The sequence below is a fragment of the Entelurus aequoreus genome, linkage group LG15 (assembly GCF_033978785.1).
Source record: "Entelurus aequoreus isolate RoL-2023_Sb linkage group LG15, RoL_Eaeq_v1.1, whole genome shotgun sequence".
In the NCBI taxonomy this organism is placed as follows: Eukaryota; Metazoa; Chordata; class Actinopteri; order Syngnathiformes; family Syngnathidae; genus Entelurus; species Entelurus aequoreus.
The window spans coordinates 30,564,783-30,586,511 of NC_084745.1; the positions used below are offsets into that span (position 1 = coordinate 30,564,783).

Sequence of the window (21,729 nt, forward strand, 5' to 3'; positions counted from 1 at the left end):
CATATTAGTTAAACAGCCAGCAATTCAATCAGATCTCATTCCTTACTGCTGTGCAACATCTTTATATATGTTTTTTTTCAACATCTAAAACCTTTATTTTTTTACTATTTATTTCTATTTTGAATATGTTGTATTTCTGCAGTTTTTTTTATATTTGCATTTAATCTTGCTGTAAATAGTTTATAAGCATGTGTGCACTATGAAAGGAGTTTGTTCAATCTCATACCTGTATAGTGACAATAAAATGCATTCTATTATGTTCTATATTAAACCGCTTACAAGTAGCTAAGATATATCACCAATATAATACTGACCGGAATCTAAGACATTTTTTTCCCCAAGAACAAGTTGGGTGGTGTCGTATTCTGGGTGGAGAGGTTTTAAAAAAATAAACCAACAGGTGGCTCCAAACACCCTCCCTGAGTAAATTGGCGCTTTTCTTCCTGTCACTCACAAAAAGTAGGATACAGATTGACAGACAGTGGGACAGACACATGCCGGAGAAGAACACGATTTTTAAAAGCAGTGTGTGATTTTTACTCACCCGTTCAACCATAGCATCCGATTTTTAAATCCTTTCGTTTGGCGGCAGGCATTTTTACAAAGTTCAACTTCTAATTGTGACAAATATAGATATGTATCTGTTAAATCTGTCCTCTTAAAGCCCTATTAATAGCACATGCCAGGAATGGTTTGGTTTAAAAAAATAAAAATAAATATTTGGAGCCAGTGACATACAGCAGCTTTAAATTACCCATAGGGACCGCGTGACTGAAAATGCTCAAACAAGTTCTCTTTATATAGTTTTTGCTCCAAAATAATTATATTTTGGGGAATTTTACCTGTATACTGTTACGTGTACAAGGAGAAGAAGACGGCACAGACAGCAGGGACGTCATTTTAGCTCTATATTTATTTATGTTTAATATTATGAAGTGTGAAAACTAATCCAAAATGTGTATGTTTGTGATTATGTGCAGCAATTATCTGATGAGTGTTACCGGGAGTGTTGAGCGAGGTGCGGAAGTCCAAGAGGGGCAAGGCAGGCTCGAAGGTCCAGAGAACAGACAGGAAGTCGGGGGCAATGGCGAGGCGTGTGCAGGCGTGAGGTCGAGATCCAAGAGGGGCAGCCAGAGAACCAGAGGGGAACACGGGGAGACGAGACACACTTCTAGTAACCAGGGGACGGAGGAATGCTGCTGGAAGACACGACACAGGATAATGCACAATGAACACGGAGGAGGAAAAAAAAACAGAGAGAGAGAGAGCACAGAGCTAGATACGAGTCGCTTACTGTACGGGAACAGGTTGTTACGTTCTGGCCCGGAACGCAGGTTTGCACTGGCTTAAGAAGGCAGGAAGCTCATCAGCGACAGGTGTGTTGAGCCGATTGAATGTAGCCGATTGAATGTAGCCGTCTGCTGCGTTCTTGGAGGTGCGCCCAGCGCAGCACACAGATGAATGCGCACTGGGGTGTGCCTGGGCTGTGACATAATCATATTTTTTAGGTCAAGAAATATAAAATAAGTGCCGATGTTGTCAGCATTAGAGGGCCCATTTGAGGTAATAATGTTCATTGAAACAAAGTCACTATAAGCAGCCAATAACTAAACTAACTAATATTTTTCCAAAAAAACATAGTTTATATTAGGGTAACGTCCTTTGTAGACGCATGCTGTGGACAAAAATATTGGGCTCTTTCTATCCACTAAGTTCCTTTTGTGCATGTTTTATCCCCTGGGATCCTTTTTCCAGGTATTCCTTAAGATCTTGCTTTACTTTCTTTCTCATCTCTTCAGCTGGAGTGTTGTCTTTGACCTTCTCTGCTCTGTCGTTCTCCCCCTTTTTTCTCCTCTTCCTTTCATCCCTGAACATCTGTGCATGTGACAGGCGAGAGGATGGTGACAGCGGTCCCCCGACGCGCCTCCCCTACCATCCCCTCCATTCTCTGCTCTCACTTCTTTCCCCGCTCCCTCCCATCACCTTCACCGGCCTCCTCCATCTCCGCTTTCGTCTGTCAACCTCTTGTCGCTTCCCTCCACCCTTCCCCCGGCGCTCACCTTTGACTGCACCTCTTGACTCCTCTTTGTCCAGAGTTCTCTTTCTCCTCTCTATGACAGCATTTGCCCAGCTCACTCCTGCAGTGACCCATTTTTTTGTCACTTCCTCCCACGTATCCTCCAGTTGCTCTCCCACGACCTTCAACGGCCAATACTTTCAGCTAAAACTCTTTCGTTGTTGCTTTGTTTGCATTTTGTTTTCACGTTGACTTGCACATCTTTGTGTCACTTTTCTCCATATTTGTGTAAAGCTCTGATGCAACATCAGCATGAGGAGCTTTCTCTCATGCATGAATGGCATCCTTGTTTCCAATCAGGCCCAGACTGTTGCGTACGGAAGGAGTAGACGGCACAGACACAAGGCCGTGGTATTAAAGCACTATGATGTATTATATATATTACAATATATATACCATATAAATATAACCAAACAATACTATTAATTAAACAGGGGCAAATGGAGTGTGACTAGATCCAAGGTGTGTGTGTGTGAGACTATGTGCGAATTAACTGTTGTGTGGTACCGTAATGTTGAACGAGAGAAGTAACAAGGCAAGAAGGCAGTCCGTGGGCAGGCAGGTAGTCAGGGCGAATAGCGAGGCGCTAGAGGTCCGTGTCCAAGCGGGAGGTTGAGATCCAAGAGGCAGTCCGGGAAGCAGGGGGGGGGGGGGGGGGGGAATGACGAGACACACAGCAACGTCAACGTGGGAACAGAGGGCTGCAGTAGGATCAACAAGGAGGACAGGAGACAATAAAAATGACAAGGGAAGAGAATAGGGGTGTGGGAAAAAATCGATTCAAATTCGAAACGTGATTCTCACGTTGTGCGATTCAGAATCGATTCTCATTTTTAAAAAATCGATTAAAAAAAATATATATATATATTTTTTTTATTTTTAATGTTTTTTTTTGTTTAATTAATCAATCCAACAAAACAATACAAAGCAATACCATAACAATGCATTCCAATTCCAAAACCAAACCCGACCCAGCAACACTCAGAACTGCAATAAATAGAGCAATTGAGAGGAGACACAAACACGACGCAGAACAAACCAAAAGTAGTGAAACAAAAATGAATATTATCAACAACAGTATCAATATTATTTACAATTTGAACATAGCAGTGATTAAAATCCCTCATTGACATTATCATTAGACATTTATAAAATAAAACAAAAATGAACAATAGTGTCACAGTGGCTTACACTTGCATCGCATCTCATAAGCTTGACAACACACTGTGTCCAATATTTTCACAAAGATAAAATAAGTCATATTTTTAGTTCATTTAATAGTTAAAACAAATTTACATTATTGCAATCAGTTGATAAAACATTGTCCTTTACAATTATAAAAGCTTTTTACAAAAATCTACTACTCTGCTTGCATGTCAGCAGACTGGGGTAGATCCTGCTGAAATCCTATGTATTGAATGAATAGAGAATCGTTTTGAATGGGGAAAAAATCGTTTTTGAATCGAGAATCGTGTTGAATTGAAAAAAAATAGATTTTTGTATCGAATCGTGACCCCAAGAATCGATATTGAATCGAATCGTAGGACACCCAAAGATTCACAGCCCTAGAAGAGAAACACAGAGAGAGAGAGCAAGATTGCATCAAGCATGTAGATCACTTACTGTACGCCAACAGAAGGTTACGTTCCGGCCCGGGATAGCAGATTGTGCAGGCTTTTGAAGGCGGGTCTGATCATCAGCTCCAGGTGTGCTGATTGCCGGCGATTGATTGCAGCTGCTCGCTGATGCCGGTCTGGCGCGCGCCTTGCGCGCTCGGAGCTGTGCTCTCGGAGCTGCGCTCTCGGAGCTGCGCTCTCGGAGCTGCGCTCTCGGAGCTGCGCTCTCGGAGCTGCGCTCTCGGAGCTGCGCTCAGCGCGCCCGGGCTGTGACACAGACATTTCCAAGTAATAATTGCACTTGCGTTTGTGGAATAGTTAGTTGACTTTATTTTTTATTTTTTTTACCAGTTCTCCCTTATACAGTATGGGAAGGGATTTATATGGCCGCAATCCTGGGTGGATCTCGGGTGAGATGAAGAGGGGGGTTAATCATTCTGCAATGCAGTCTGCTGAAAATGATGGAAAGCCCCCACTCAACAGCCCACCCAGTTCGTCACATTTCATGTGTCAGGTAAACCACGGTGAATGGGGCCATATGAATTATTTATACTGTAGTTCCTTAATCCTGCTCAGTGGCATTGTGGTTAGAGTGTCCGCCCTGAGATCGGTAGATCATGAGTTCAACCACCGGTCGAGTCATACCAAAGACTATAAAAACGGCACCTATTACCTCCCTGCTTGGCAATCAGCATCAAGGGTTGGAATTGGGGGTTAAATCAGCAAAATTATTCCAGAGCGCGGCCACCGCTGCTGCTCACTGCTCCCCTCACCTCCCAGGGGTTGGAACAAGGGGATGGGTCAAATGCAGAAGGTGATTTTACCACACCCAGTTTGTGTGTGACTATCAGTAGTACTTTAACTTTAACTTTTAGTATTGTTACTTTTTACCACAATGTCAAAAGAGAAACACACAAGGTGCATCATGGCATCCTCTCTGAAAGTAGGAATGGCAGACTAACTTTTGAGACAATACTAACCACTACATGGTAAGACCAGTGACGCCGTCAACGCGTGCGTTACTTTATTACAGTGCGTCTAGATTATTTATTGTCATGGCCACACATTGGGTACATAATCCTCATTTATTTATCCTCATTACCGGTAAACTGAAAGGTAATGTACAGTAGAAAGGAGATTCCTGACACATGAAAGGTGACTTCTTCCCGGAAGTGAAAAAAAATTGGTGGTCAACCGAGCCAAGATGACTCCTGTGCAACAAGCAGTATGCTAGGGGCCTAGATCTTCCTGCAAAAAGCAGATACGAGCAAAAAATCTAACTATGCAATGGAATAGATACCTGCCGTTTTACAAGACTTCACCATCACAACATGATCTCCCATTGGAAATAATGTCAAGTGAATTAATGTATTGGTGGTTTGTAACCGTCACAATCAAAATACCTTTTATTCTATAGTTATTGTCACATTGTCCCCTCAGATACCATCCCAGGTCCTGGTTTGTGGTGGTAACACAAGAATAAAATGCCAAAGAAAAATTTAAAAAATGGCTTTAGATACTCAAGGAGCATAGGTATTGTGATGCCATGCATGATCATTGTTTGAACTCAGACGTTTATTTGACTTTTGAGGCATACTCTTCCAGAAAAAATGTGCTTGAACTACCATTTTTTGGCCTTTTTGGGAGTCGTTCAACTTTGCAGGTTTCTCTGTATTTGGGCCATTCCACTGAATCGGTGCCATTTGCTTGTTGCAACTTTCTTTCAACTCAAAATCTGATAATAAACATATTGAATTATTAGATATGTGCATTGGCCCATCTTGTTCCTATGCTGAAAATTATGTATTTGAGTAACAGGACTTAAAGTACAAGGAATGTGCATGTAATTGGTAAAAGCATAACATATAATCTGGTGGCATTTTTACAAAAAGCATGCTGACCTTAAAGCATTAGATTTATTCAACAAAAGAAAATCGAAAACAATATCAAGCAAATAATGAAGGTAACAAGACTGTGCTAAGATATATTGTTATAATTAAAATATAATTAAATATACAGAAAAATAAATAAGTGATCTTGCAGAGGACCAAAATTATGCAACTTTCTGTGGCCCATGTGACTTGTTGAATAATCCCCATTTTTCGGAGGGCGTAATGTGTTTGGGCATGTGTGTCTAAAGTGCGGCCCACGGCTCAGTTGTTATTAGTTTTTATTCTGAAAAAAAACAAAAAACAAATCCCGGACATTACACAAAAAACAGAAATTATGCAACTGACCCAAATACACCCAAAAATAAAACCAGGGAAACCATGACTTAAGTATAATTAAGATTGATTAAGTTTGATTAATATATATATATATATATATATATATATATATATGTATATATATATATATATATATATATATATATATATATATATATATATATATATATATATATATATATATATATATATATATATATATATATATATATATATATATATATATACAAAAAACAGAAAATACGCAACTGACCCAAATACACCCAAAAATAAAACCAGGGAAACCATGACTTAAGTATAATTAAGATTGATTAAATTTGATTAATATATATATATATATATATATATATATATATATATATATATATATATATATATATATATATATATATATATATATATATATATATATACACAACATTAGGTGTACCTAATGTTGTGTCCCTGCGGTCGTTCGCGGCTCCTGCAGCGCGAGCATTGTTGTTTTTGCACTTTTTGGCTTCTTGTTAAGTGACTTTTTTTGGGTGGATTCGGTCTTGCACGTGGAGGGTTTGGGTGTGGGCTTTGGTTGGTGTGGCCGCAGCGCTCCCGTCGGGGGTGCATTCTGCGGCGGAGATGCTTGGCACCAGGAGGCGGGGTTATGAGACGAGCCTCCAGTTTTATGATCGCTCAGCACAAGAAATACGTTACACACATACAGATGTTGACAAAATACACTGTACATTATATACCTCAGCTAACTAAACTATGGAAATGTATAATATAATTCATATAGCAATACGGTCTCACTGCACTGCAGGCCAGCAGTTAGCCGAGTCATTGCGCACAATCCATGTTGAGGCACAAATCAGTGACGTGCCTCAACTGGCTGCTGATCACCGCACCGTCTCTTCTCAGTATTTGAACGGCAAATGTGAAAATAAAAATAAAAATAATCTAAAACTGGTGAAGTTAAATGGAAAATAACTTTAGTATTATCACTGGATACATATAACAATTTAATTATTATTTTTTTCTTTTTACTTTTTTTTTTCTTTCCATGATGGCAGGTGAGGCCGTGCCTCCCCTGCCTCTAGTGACGGCACGCCACTGGTATGTATGTATGTATGTATGTATGTATGTATCTATGTATGTATGTATATATATATGTATATATATATATATATATATATATATATATATATATATATATATATATATATATATATATATATATATATATATATATATATATATATATATATATACATATATATATCAATCAATCAATCAATCAATGTTTATTTATATAGCCCTAAATCACAAATGTCTCAAAGGGCTGCACAAGCCACAACGACATCCTTGGTTCAGAGCCCACCTAAGGGCAAGGAAAAACTCACAACCCAGTGGGACTTGAATGACTATGAGAAACCTTGGAGAGGACCGCAGATGTGGGTGACCCCCCCCCCCACCCCTCTAGGGAAGACCGGTGCAATGGACGTCGAGTGGGTCTAGCATAATATTGTGAAAGTCCAGTCCATAGTGGATCTAACATAATAGTAAGAGTCCAGTCCAGAGTGGGGCCAGCAGGAGACCATCCCGAGCGGAGATGGGTCATCAGCGCATAGATGTCCCCAACCGATGCACAGGCGAGCGGTCCACCCCGGGTCCCGACTCTGGACAGCCAGCACTTCATCCATGGCCACCAGGCCTGTGCCGCCCCTTTCCACAAGGGAGAGGGGGGCAGAAGAGAAAAGAAAAGAAACGGCAGATCAACTGGCTAAAAAGGGGGTCTATTTAAAGGCTAGAGTATACAAATGAGTTTTAAGATGGGACTTAAATGCTTCTACTGAGATAGCATCTCTAACTGTTACCGGGAGGGCATTCCATAGTACTGGAGCCCGAATAGAAAACGCTCTATAGCCCGCAGACTTTTTTTTGGCTCTGGGAATCACTAATAATCCGGAGTTCTTTGAACGCAGATTTCTTGCCGGGACATATGGTACAATACAATCGGCAAGATGAGCTGGAGCTAGACAGTGTAGTATTTTATATGTAAGTAGTAAAACCTTAAAGTCACATCTTAAGTGCACAGGAAGCCAGTGCAGGTGAACTTTTGGCAATATATATATATTGCCAAAAGTATTTGGCCACCCATCCAAATAATCAGAATCAGGTGTCCTAATCACTTGGCCCGGCCACAGGTGTATACAATCAAGCACTTAGGCATGGAGACTGTTTCTACAAACATTTGTGAAAGAATGGGCCGCTCTCAGGAGCTCAGTGATTTCCAGCGTGGAACTGTCATAGCATGCCACCTGTGCAACAAATCCAGTCGTGAAATTTCCTCTCTCTTAAATATTCCAAAGTCAACTGTCGGCTTTATTATAAGAAAATGGAAGAGTTTGGGAACAACAGCAACTCAGCCACAAAGTGGTAGGCCACGTAAACTGACAGAGAGGGGTCAGCGGATGCTGAAGCACATAGTGCAAAGACTTTCTGCACAGTCAGTTGCTACAGAGCTCCAAACTTCATGTGACCTTCCAATTAGCCCACGTACAGTACGCAGAGAGCTTCATGAAATGGGTTTCCATGGGCGAACAGCTGCATCTAAGTCATACATCACCAAGTCCGATGCAAAGCATCGGATGCAGTGGTGTAAAGCACGTCGCCACTGGACTCTAGAGCAGTGGAGACGCCTTCTCTGGAGTGATGAATCACACTTTTCCATCTGGCAATCTGATGGACGAATCTTGGTTCTGAGGTTGCCAGGAGAACACTACATTTCAGACTGCATTGTGCCGAGTGTGAAATTTGGTGGAGGAGGAATTATGGTGTGAAAATACTTAAGGCTGTCATCGGCAGGTGTACCAAAGCAGTTTGACTTTCAGGAGTTGGGCTTGGCCCCTTAGTTCCAGTGAAAGGAACTTTGAATGCTCCAGGATACCAAAACATGTTGGACAATTCCATGCTCCCAACCTTGTGAGAACAGTTTGGAGCGGGCCCCTTCCTCTTCCAACATGACTGTGTACCAGTGCACAAAGCAAGGTCCATAAAGACATGGATGAGGGAGTCTGGTGTGGATGAACTTGACTGGCTTGCACAGAGTTCTGACCTGAACCCGATAGAACACATTTGGGATGAATTAGAACGGAGACTGAGAGCCAGTCGACCAACATCAGTGTGTGACCTCACCAATGCGCTTTTGGAAGAATGGTGGGGAATTCCTATAACACACTCCGCAACCTTGTGGACAGCCTTCCCAGAAGAGTTGAAGCTGTAATAGCTGCAAAACGTGGACCCGCATCATGTTGAACCCTATGGGTTAGGAATGGGATGGCACTTCAAGTTCATATGTGAGTCAATGCAGGTGGTCAAATACTTTTGTCAATATAGTGTACATTATATTTGCCTAATGGCTTCCCTGCTTAGGCTGCTGCCCCCACGACCCGACCTCGGATAAGCGGAAGAAGATGGATTGATGGATGGATAGATTGGCCTACTGTACTTACAGGGATACTTCCAGCACTGTAAAAGAAAATGTATTTCCACCCTCATCTTGATTTTGAATTTTAATTACAGCAAGGTGGTCTTGCCGCTGGGCCTTAGGCCGGTCGCACCTCCACCGGTGCCTGTGGTGGACTGTGCATGGCAGGGACGTCCTCTTCCCTGAGGCAGGCCTAAACCTGACCGCATACCAGAAGAGGTTTTGCTGCAGGGTCTTCAGCTGGGGTCCACCTCTCATTGATGTTTCGCCCCTTAGCCCAGAACATCTCCCGGTGGCGGGGCAGTGAACAGGGACGTCTCCCTGACACCCCCTGCAGCAAAACCTACTTGGATGTTGCTCCCCAAGCCTTGTCGTGTCGTTTGAGCCAGAGCCAGTGGCTAGCTTTCTCTGCTATTTCTGAAAGCTCCTTGGTGGATCTACTCAGGGTGGCTCCACGTAGTCCCAGGTCCTTGAGCAGGCGTGGTGTTGTTCTGCCCACAAAGCCTCTGGCTCCCACCTCCACCGGATACAGTCTCACCCTCCATCCGCTTTCTCTGCACTCCGTGACCAGGTCTGCATACTTTGCCTTCTTCCTCTCGTAGGCAGCTTCCAGTCCCTCCTCCCATGGCACTTTCAGCTCAATCAGTACTACTGTGACTTCAGAGCTGCAGACCACAGCACCACATCTGGTCTTAAGGTGGTGCTGTATATCTCCTGTGGGAACTGGAGCTGCCTACCCAGGTCCACTTCCATCTTCCACGCCACCCCTGGTGTTAATAGCTTGGCGGGTGGTCTCTTGCTGGAATGTGTCGCAGGTTCCCCCTGCCTTAGGAAGTGGATCCTGCATTGACTTTCTGCTAGACTCTGGTTGTTTGCCTCCTGCCGACTTTTCTCCAGCACCTCTGCCAGTTTGCTGAGCACTTGGTCGTGCCGCCATCTGCAGCCTGACAGAACGTACTGGTGTGAGGCATTGATGGTACCGCAGAGGTCGCAGGATTGCTCTGTGCCAAGCCATTGGTGGAGGTTTTTAGGGCTCGGCAGGGTGTCATATGTTGCCCTGATGAGTAAACTGAGCCGAGCCTGTGGCAGTTTCCAGAAATCTGCCCAGCTGATTGCTCGGTTCGAGACACCCTCCCAAGTTGTCCACCTCCCCTGCTGCCCCTGTGCCACACACCTTACTCTGAGCTCCTCCTGCTCAATCCTGGTGACCTCAGCAACAACAAGGTCCTTCCTCTCTTTCCTGCCTGCCTTGGACCATAGGATGGGTGGATCGCTCCATCCAAGGCCTGCCAGGCCTGTCTGGACCATGCCCACGACTTGTTGATGTTGCAGTCTCCCCATCGCCTTCTGGACCTCCTCCTTGGCCCTCCACTTCCTTCCAGTCTCGACTCTGGCATTTGCATCCGCCACTGCCCTGTCGGAGGAGTCCCTTAGCTCCATCACCAGCCTTACCTTCTCCTGCCTGTAGCCCAGGGTGATCGATTTCAGGGGTAGCTGGAGTGAGTTCCATCCATACAGGCCAGCAGCTGAGAAGCACCGTGGCAGGCCAAGCCATTTTCGGATGAAAGAGTTGGCTTTTGCTTCCATCCGGCTTACGGCTGATGACGTGACTTCGCACAGTTTCAGAGGCCACATCATCCTTGGGTACAGGGTGAAGTGGAGATAGTAATAAAGCAAAAGACTTGACATTGTTGTGCAATTTGTTGTCAAATTGGTCGCGCCTTTTATCCTCTTACATTTTTAATTCGAATTATAGTTAACTTTGTCATGCACTGTCTCAGAAATGGTTCATTGCATGCTATAAAAATGATGAATACAAATAATTCCACCACTAAGCCTCTTTTGTGCGCTTGCACTCTACTCCTCCGGCACCGCAATTAACAGGTTTGAATGGAAATCCTCCTCAACGTCATGTTTCACTTGATGATTCAGTATGGATGATTCAAATTCAGAAAAAAAAAGGGGTAAGGGCACTGGAAATTCCTCATTATTGTCTTGTCATGTGACTTTATTAAAGGAGCCTTGGAGGAATGTGCCAAAAAAAAAAAGTTTCCAATAAGGTAAGGCTGAAACTTGGAATGAGAAGGCATTAAACTGCTGCAATGGCTGTCCATATATCATCAGCTCTATTGAGGAGTCATGCTTTAATGTATGACTTTCCTCTCTGCCTCCTTTTGTTCTCGCATTTCCAATCTTTTCTTCTCTGTTTGATTTGGACTTGCTGTGTTCTACTGGAACTTCAGAATGGGCTCATTTAGGCCCTCCTCCTCCTTGTCATTCATCACTTGCTTTACCTTAACGAGGATCCCCTTTCTTTGCCTTTTCCTTTGCCTCCCCGCTATAAACCCCAGTCATAAAACTCACTCTCATCCCTCCCTTTCTTTTTGTCATACCTCATCCATCTCTCTTATTCTTTCTGTCTTCCGCCACCACTCTGCACCATCTTGTCATTCACTCCACCTCTCGTCCATCACCTCTAGCTTTCCTAATCTGTACCGTGTGATGTTTACCTCTCATTGTCACTCATCCCACACAAAATTCTCCCCCTGGTGTTTTATCATCCCCAGGGGGAATGGCTTTTTGAGGTATTGACATTCTCGCTGATACTGACCCAGTTTATCTGTCGAGGCCGGAGCTGGAGCGTAATAGCTGTGTAATTGGGTAAGATATAGGTTTCTTGTCAAGGGGTGGGGGAATACATCACAAAAGCAGCTCATGCTGTTTTATCATGTGACATCATCTCGTCACCATGCTTAATGCTTCTTTCCCTATCTTCTCTTCCGCTTTGACCTGATGAAACCACTTGGAATTTTTTATCTATAGGGGTGTCCCTATACCAGTGTTTTCCAACCTTTTTTGAGCCAAGGCACATTTTTTGCGTTGAAAAAATCCGGAGGCTCACCACCAGCAGAAATTATTAAAAAACGAAACTCAGTTGACAGGAAAAAGTCATTGTTGCAATTGTTGGATGTGAATTCAAACCATAACCAATCATTCATCAATATAGCTCTTGTCTCAAAGTAGGTGTACTCTCATGACCTGTCACATCACGCCATGACTTATTTTGAGTTTTTTGCTGTTTTCCTGTGTGTAGTGTATTAGTTCTTGTCTTGCGCTCCTATTTTGGTGGCTTTTTCTCTTTTTTTGATATTTTCCTGTAGCAGTTTCATGTCTTCCTTTGAGCGATATTTCCCGCATCTACTTTGTTTTAGTAATAAAGAACATTTCAGTTGTTTTTATCCATCTTTGTGGGGACATTGTTGATTGTCATGTCATGTTCGGATGTACATTGTGGACGCCGTCTTTGCTCCACAGTAAGTCTTTGCTGTTGTCCTGCATTCTGTTTTTGTTTACTTTGTAGCCAGTTCAGTTTTAGTTTTGTTCCGCATAGCCTTCCCTAAGCTTCAATGCCTTTCCTTAGGGGCACTCACCTTTTGTATATTTTTGGTTTAAACATTAGACACCTTTTTACATGCACGCTGCCTCCCGCTGTTTCCGACATCTACAAAGCAATTAGCTACCGGCTGCCACCTACTGATATGGAAGAGTATTACACGGTTATTCTGCCGAGCTCTAGACAGCAAAGACACTCAACAACAACACATAATTTGCTGACTATAATTACTGGTTTGCAAAAAAATATTTTTAACCCAAATAGATGAAATTAAATAATCTCCCACGGCACACCAGACTGTATCTCACGGCACAGTGTGGTTGAAAAACACTGCCCTATACAATTTTTACAGTTACGATAGATTACCGATATTGGAGCCTTGGGTGTTGTCCGATACCGATATTAATCTGATACTAGATCAGCAGGAATTATAATACATATTTGTATTATTTTATAGTATGGAATGTTACAAAATATTTGATCAAGTGAAATTAGTCAAACAGAGAACAATGGTAGGTATGTAAGTAACTCAGATCTTCTCTGTTTCTAGCCGATACAACATAAAAAAATAACACAAAATAATGCAGTAACGCAACAAATACTGAGCACTGCCATATCAACATCAATGGGCTGGAAATACAGAGAGTGAACTCCACAAAATTCCTGGGGGTCATCACTGATGAATACCTCAATTTCAAATGTCACATTAGCCATCTGTTAAACAAATTATCCAAATATGTTGGCCTGTTCTTTCACCTTCGTCATTATCTTCCTCTTTATGCTCTACTTACTCTATACAAAACTCTCTTTGAACTACATCTAAACTACTGTAATGTCATCTGGTGTAACACCTTCCCTAGCTACCTTCACAAATTAGAATCCATGCAAAAGAAAATCATACGGGCCCTGTCATGGTCCAAGTTTAATGCCCCCACTCTACATCTATTGCATAATTATCATCTCTTAAGACTGACAGAGTTCAATATTTATCACAATGCTTGTCTAACCTGTCAAGTCATCCACTGGCTGAATCTCAGGCTCTGTAGCTTGGTTCCTATCTATCGTTCCCAGCATGCCCACAACACTCGTAACTCAGATATGATATCAGGTAAACATTGTCTACCTGCTTGTACTGCTCGAAGTGTTGTATGCAGGGGACCAAAGATTTGAAACCGGCTTGATGAAAGCCTCAGGATGCTGTATTCATTCTCCAGCTTCAAAAAGAAACTGAAATCTTACCTATTAACCACCTATCTCTAATGCCTCATGTGGGGTTGACTATTGTTGAGTTTTGCATGGTTGAATGAATGTATGTATGTATGTGTATGCTTGCTTTAGTACTATTATTTTGTGTTTATCATATTTTTACGTTTTTTGTGCTTGCCACCATGTTTCAGCATTCCATGTATATACTGTCCTCTGGACCCCCTGCCAAAAGCTTCTTCTAGCTTATTTGGGGGACCCTTTCACTTACCACCATCCTTAAATGATATTCACTACCATTGTAATTGTTCTATGGTATTGTGCATAAACTTGAACTTGAAAAAAAATAATGTAGTAACGATAACTGAGTTACTGAATATAAAAAAATAACGCGTTAGACTACTAGTTACCGCCGAAAATAACGGCGTTAGTCCCAACACTGATTGCTTGCATGCAAATGTGTTATTAACTTTAAAAAAAGACCCTAAAATGTTGACACAAATCTCAAAATGTCAGAATGTGTAATGTTTCGGTGTGGCGTTGTTGGTGGGGAACCCAGGATGCAGAAACATCAGGATTGTGCAGAAAATAAGCCCTTTTTATTAGGGAAAATGCAAACATGGGTATGAAGTGCAAAGTAAATGAGCCACTCCCATCCCAAGAACAGGGCTGGCATAAGAGGCATCCTGACTGGCAAACAGGGACAGGTGAGGGAGCCAGCGTTTAGACCAGTGGCATTAACAAATAAGAGCGTTGGACGGGAAATAATACAAAATACAAGAAACTAATAACTGTCATATTAAATCATGACAACAGAAAAGAAAACGTGTAGATAAAGCCTTGTAAAACTATTATTTTTGATCACTTATGGCATGTGTTTGTCAAACTGATCCATGACTACTTTAAAAGATTAAGACCAAAAATAAATGTGATAATATATAGACACCATAGCCTGAGTTTTGTATCTTCAGTGTCTTTCATGTGTTTTCTTAAGTTTATTGTAACGTTTTTAATACATCTTTTTCCACATCTTCACATGCCCCTTTGTGTTCCCACCTTGTAAAGCTGCTGGGAATGTAGATTTCTCTTGGACACTAAATAAGTATATATATATATATATATATATACAGTATATATATGTTCCTTCAGCATTTTATCAGGCACAATTCAACCCAACCCAAGGCACAATTCCAGCAATAAAACATCAGTTGAAGAGGACGAAAAAAAATAATACTAGCGGCGGAGCTTATGTCCCCTGCTGCCAGCAAAAGCAGAACTATGCTTCTGTGTTTACGATATAAATAATGTTCAGCTCCATAACATACTGTAGTAGTGTGTAAAAAAAGCTCAATTAAGCTGGTGTGTCTGCTCAAAGAAGGAACCACAAAATCCCAATGACAACACCGTGGTACAAAGTGGCGAAAACCGGTACAACACGTAATGTACCGAATATTTTCCGAAGTTTCTGACTCAGTTTTTCTCCCCTCAAAGAATATTTTGCAATTTATTTAAAATTCTGCTCAAAATAACATGATTGGGGATGAAGCTACTACTGAAAGACATACTATGCAATATAAAATGGTCTCCAGTCTTTTGTAAGTGACGTCAGCAGGCTGATTCAGGCCCGCCCGCCTTTTAGAGCTAAAAGTGGACATTCCAAAATGCGCTGAAACTCACCAGAAAACAAGTCTGAGAGACTTTGTCTATTATGATGGACATTCTATCCTTCGACATATTCTTTACGTCCAGAACTATGAAATAAGTGCCATTGTTGTCAGCATAAGAGAAGTCATTTATGTTAGTCGTAGCATTTTTCAAAACCACCTCAAACTTTTAGTACTAGTAATGTTTTAGGCAACATTTGAAGTGCAAAAAGGAAATTGTACAAATATTATACAGTATATATATATATATATATATATATATATATATATATATATATATATATATATATATATATATATATATATATATATATATATATATATATATATATATATATATATATATATATATATATATATATATATATATATATATATATACATATATATATATATATATATATATATATATATATATATATATATATATATATATTTTTTTTTTTTTTTTTTTTTTTTTAATATATATTTATATGTATATATATATATATATAAATATATATACATATATATATATATTTATATATATATATGTATGTATATATATATAAATATATATACATATATACATATAGAGATATAGATACAAACCCCAAAACCAGTGAAGTTGGCACGTTGTGTAAATCGTAAATAAAAACAGAATAAAATAATGTTCTAATCCTTTTCAACTTATATTCAATTGAATAGACTGCAAAGACAAGATAATTAACATTCAAACTGGAAAACTATTAGCTCACTTGGAATTTGATGACTGCAATATGTTTCAAAAAAGCTGGCACAAGTGGCAAAAAAGACTGAGAAATTTGAGGAATGCTCATCAAACACTTATTTGTAGCATCCCACAGGTTAATTGGGAACAGGTGGGTGCCATGATTGGGTATAAAAGCAGCTTCCATGAAATGCTCAGTCATTCACAAACAAGGATGGGGCAAGGGTCACCACTTTGTGAACAAATGCGTGAGCAAATTGTCCAACAGTTTAAAAACAACATTTCTTAACTAGCTATTGCAAGGAATTTAGGGATTATTAGACTTAGACTTACACTTAGACTTAGACTTCCTTTTTATTGTCATTCAAATTTATCAATTAACAATTATCATCATATATCATCAAAAGGTCCAGAGAATCTGGAGAAATCACTGCATGTGAGCGGCTAAGCCCGTGACCTTCGATCTCTCAGGCGGTACTGCATCAAAAAGCGACATCAGTGTGTAAAGGATATCACCACATGGGCTCAGGAACACTTCAGAAAAGCACTGTCAGTAACTACAGTTGGTCGCTACATCTGTAAGTGTAAGTTAAAACTCTACTATGTAAAGCCAAAGCCATTCATTAACAACACCCAGAAACGCCGCCGGCTTCACTGGGCCCGAGCTCATCTAAAATGGACTGATGCAAAGAGGAAAAGGGTTCTGTGGTCTGACGAGCCCACATTTAAAATTGTTTTTGGAAACTGTGGACATTGTGTCCTCCGTAACAAAGAGGAAAATAACCATCCGGATTGTTCTAGGCGCAAAGTTGCAAAGCCAGCATGTGTGATGGTATGGGGGTGTATTACTGCCCAAGGCCTGGGTAACTTACACATCTGTGAAGGCGCCATTAATGCTGAAAGGTACATACAGGTTTTGGAGCAACATATGTTGCCATCCAAAAAACGTTATCATGGAAGCCCCTGCTTATTTCAGCAAGACAATGGCAAGCCACGTGTTACAACAGTGTGACTTCGTAGTAAAATAATGCGGTTACTAGACTGGCCTGCCTGTAGTCCAGACCTGTCTCCCATTGAAAATGTGTGGCGCATTATGAAGCGTAAATACGACAACGGAGACCCCGGACTGTTGAACAACTTAAGCTGTACATCAAGCAAGAATGGGAAATAATTCCACCTTAAAAGCTTCAAAAATTGGTCTCCTCAGTTCCCAAACGTTTACTGAGTGTTGCTAAAAGGAAAGGCCATGTAACACAGTGGTAAAAAATGCCCCTGTGCCAACATTTTTGCAATGTGTTGCTGCCATTAAATTCTAAGTTAATGATTATTTGCAAAAAAAAATAAGTTTCTCAGTTTGAACATTAAATATCTTGTCTTTGCAGTGTATTCAATTGAATATAAGTTGAAAATGATTTGCAAACAACACAACGTGCCAACTTCACTGGTTTTGGGTTTTGTATATCCTTTTGCCTCAATTTAGATCTGGACTTCAGTATTTTCTTGGAATGTTAGGTCAATTCAGCATCAGTAATTTACTGATGTTATTCTTTTTTTTTAGTTTTATGTTTTTGTGTCGTATTAAAAAATAATAACTATAAAGACTCACAGTTTAAGTCTTAGTTACATAAAATATCAACTTCCCAATAACTGCTGTTTAAAAAAAAAATACATCCAGTTTTATATTTGTGTACACTTTCAATAATTCAGTCTTTTAAATTGACGGAAACCTTACTTATTGTCACGGCCCGGGCGCATGCCAATGTGCACTCATCAGTGAGCCCCGAGGAGGGCACCTCGGTACACGCCCATGGCCGCTCATCTCCTGCATGCGTCACTCCGGCGGCAGCAAGAAGCTGCAATCAATCAGCACTCAGCGCACCTGCCATTAATGAGCTTCCTGGGCTTCTTAAGCCAGTGCAGACCTGCGTTCCGGGCCAGAACGTAATTGTCTGTTCGCGTACACAAATCCCCGTTCTGCGTGACGAGCTGTACTTCTCGTCTTCCTCGTTGTTCCTCTCTGGTTCTTTGACTGACCCTTGGATCTCGACCTCTCGCCTGGACACAGACCTGTTGACGCCTCCTTATACCCCCGACTACCTGCCTGTCTCACGGACATTCAAGCCTGCCTTTTCCCTCCGGTACTTCCGCCTCTCGCTCAACACTCCCGGTAACACACAACAATTAATTATTATTATTATATATATATATATATATATATATATATATATATATATATACATATATATATATATATATATATATAATCATAGAGCTATACTACGGCCCTTGTTGTCTGTGCCGCCTACTCCCCCTGTGCACAACACTTATGCTTATAACTTTTTGAAGTCGTGTACAATACTATTCATAACACTATTTTTGACGACTTTGACAATCGAGATTTTTACATAGATCTGTTTTTTCAAGGTATTAATCCAAAACTAACAAAAAAATACAAAGAACTGAAAAATTACAAAATAAAATCAAACACACACAAACTTCAAAATATATATACATATATATATATATATATATATATATATATATATATATATATATATATATATATATATATATATATATATATATATATATATATATATATATATATATATATATATATATATATATATATGTAGATGTATTTTAATTGTATCTATTATTTCCCTTGAAAGGTACATATGAAGATAATTTTCAAATGTGTAAAATGCTGCGTGATTTAAATTGGAAAAGGTAGGGCCATCTGGTGGGGAAATATGGAAAGTCAGTAGTCCAAATTTAAAATCTCGGCAATGACAACTCGAAATAATAAAGAACATTTTGTATCAAATTCAACAGTTATTTATGAAACAGATTGACAGTTGCTTAACAATGTGATGGAAGAAAATGTTTCAAGAATCTCTAAAGAATCAGTAACATATACCACCAATGGAAGGTTTCCAGAATGTATTCTTAGTTAATTTTGGTGCCTTCACAACATTGTTGTCCCTGTTTTATCTGTTGTTGTTTTTCTTTCGCATTTGTCGTCACTCCAGGTTGTGCTACCTTGAAGTATGATCATAATCCTCTCTCCAGGATTCAAATATTGAACCGTAGTGCATAAGTGGAGATAAGTGCATACCTGACAGTATGGAGAGGGTTGTTGCAGTTTGAATTATTTACACAGCTGCCATGGTTTAAGTAGAAGAGCAGGAATTTATAAGAAGAAGATGGAATCAATAACAAGATGGCGGCATGCTGTCACGTCATCAAGGTATCGGTATCTACGCGGTGGCAGTTTTTCAAATGTCACATTGCTGCCTGCATGCTAATAACCAGAAAGAAAAAAAAACATCTTGAAAAGTCATACATACTAATGCTCTTCACTTGGAAGTAGAAGCCTTACCTGTGTATAATTAGACAATACTAAAGAAGATACCTTGTCACTCATCACAACCGTATAACTAATGTACAAAAAATCTGAATAAAACATGAATCTTTTCATGTGCTGTGCAAGGTGTCTGTGTAGGTGTGGACCTCTCTGCTGGACACTGACCATTGATATAAACTGTGCATTCACGTTATACAACATCATTACATAAAGATAAGACATTTTATTCTGCTATGGTGCCAAACAATGTTCCCTCTAATTGTTCATGTGTCTGAGCAAACACAAAAACTCCCTGAGCATTCAGTGGAGCACATGTGAGCAACATCACACGTGGCAATACCAGCAGCACACCTGTCTCAAACCAATCTTTTATAATAACACTCAAATGAGAGGAGTCATTTTCATTAGATTATTTTGTAATATTAGTGATTTGGCCCACTTGTAATGAAAATAAAAGAAATCTTGTTTTTCATAAGCTTTGGATTAGTATTGTACAATATGTCTGGGTGGGGGTCCTGCTTTGGAAATCATTTGTACCCCTTTCAGAGATCACATTTAGTTCCCCTTAAACATCCTCATATTGCACAATGAAATGTAAGCATAGGATGAAGTGTGCATTCATGTAACTTTCTCTAGTAACAGCATTCCATGATTAATATAAATAAATTAACATTAATAATAAATGACAGTAGAATAAGCACATGCATGACTGAGGAGTCATAGTGTAACTTTGTGTGGTGTTTGAGTTGTCCGACTTTTTGTGTGGCCATAAACGCACCAGTGGTTTAGTGGTATGCGTGTTGGTGACAGATGACAGGTTGGTTTAGGCCTTGTTTGTACGGCAGAAAATGACTAGTTTTTCGAGATAGAAGTGTTTTACTCATGTTTTTGGTGTGGTTATGGCCGAATATAAACAGTTTTGCTCAATAAAGTCATCGATATAATTCCTGTCCTCGAAGCATCTCGATAGACGTTACAATAATTGAACGGTGTTGACGAACACCGTTAGGGCCGCTTGTTGTCACTGTCACTCAGAGTTGCATTGCAAAATTACACAGAATAAATGTGTTTGTTTTGTTTAGAATTCAGATGGGTTTGATTTGGTGCGCGGCATATATTTGCTGTGCGTAGAGGACGCTTGAGCAGTGCGCAATTGCGCAGGCACGCACCTTAGAGGGAACGTTGTTGCCAAACACAAACCTGCTGCCATATTTGTCTGTACATATTACTTTTTATGAACATGAAATCTTGTGTCACAGGTGCTGGTGGATGGTCTCCACTGGACAGCGACCACTACCAGTGGCTACAGGTGGACCTGGGCTCCAGAAAGCAGGTGAGCGCCATCGCAACCCAGGGGCGCTACAGCAGCTCCGATTGGACCACGCGCTACCGTCTGCTTTACAGCGACTCGGGAAGGAACTGGAAACCTTATCACCAGGATGGCAACATTTGGGTGAGTCGGAAAATGAAACAATAGCCTAATTCCTGTCTTTGGATTGAATGAATGAATGAATTTATTTATTCCGGCAGACCTATATAGCAACACTTCATCACTCTTTGTAATTTGACAGACATGCAACGGCAAGGGATACGGAAAAAAAGCAAGAATGCTTATCCATGTCCCGTCCCTAATTTACAATCAATTTATATGTTGGTTATATATGTTGGTTATTTAGTCCAAGTTTCAACAGCAAATTTGATGGATACATGACAATTTCAGAACAAGAATAACATATGCTGGAAAAAACTTTGTCAATAGCATTGAGTGACCATGAGATTAGGTCCATCTTGCCTGGGTATCTTTCGTCTTCTGAACCCTTGTCTGGTGTTATTGTCCCTTATTCCACAGTGAGTTATTTTGTACCTGTGTCCCACAGTTGAGATAGTCCAAACAACTAGTCATGTTTTTGATAGTTTCCCAACAACACATTTTTTACCGCAAGGTTGAACACTCTTAGGCTAGAAGACAGTTTCATTTCTCCGCTCACATTGTCCCACAGTTTCA

At 40.4% G+C, this 21,729-nt stretch overlaps 1 protein-coding gene across 1 annotated transcript in view; it reads left to right on the forward strand.

Moving 5' to 3' along the window:
* The window catches only part of cntnap2a (contactin associated protein 2a), a 541,273-nt gene that overhangs the window by 26,881 nt on the left and 492,663 nt on the right, over nucleotides 1-21,729 (forward strand). The window contains exon 2 of the mRNA XM_062021878.1: nucleotides 20,984-21,177. Coding sequence (XP_061877862.1) covers nucleotides 20,984-21,177 — 194 coding nt within the window. The remainder of the gene's footprint in view (nucleotides 1-20,983; nucleotides 21,178-21,729) is intronic.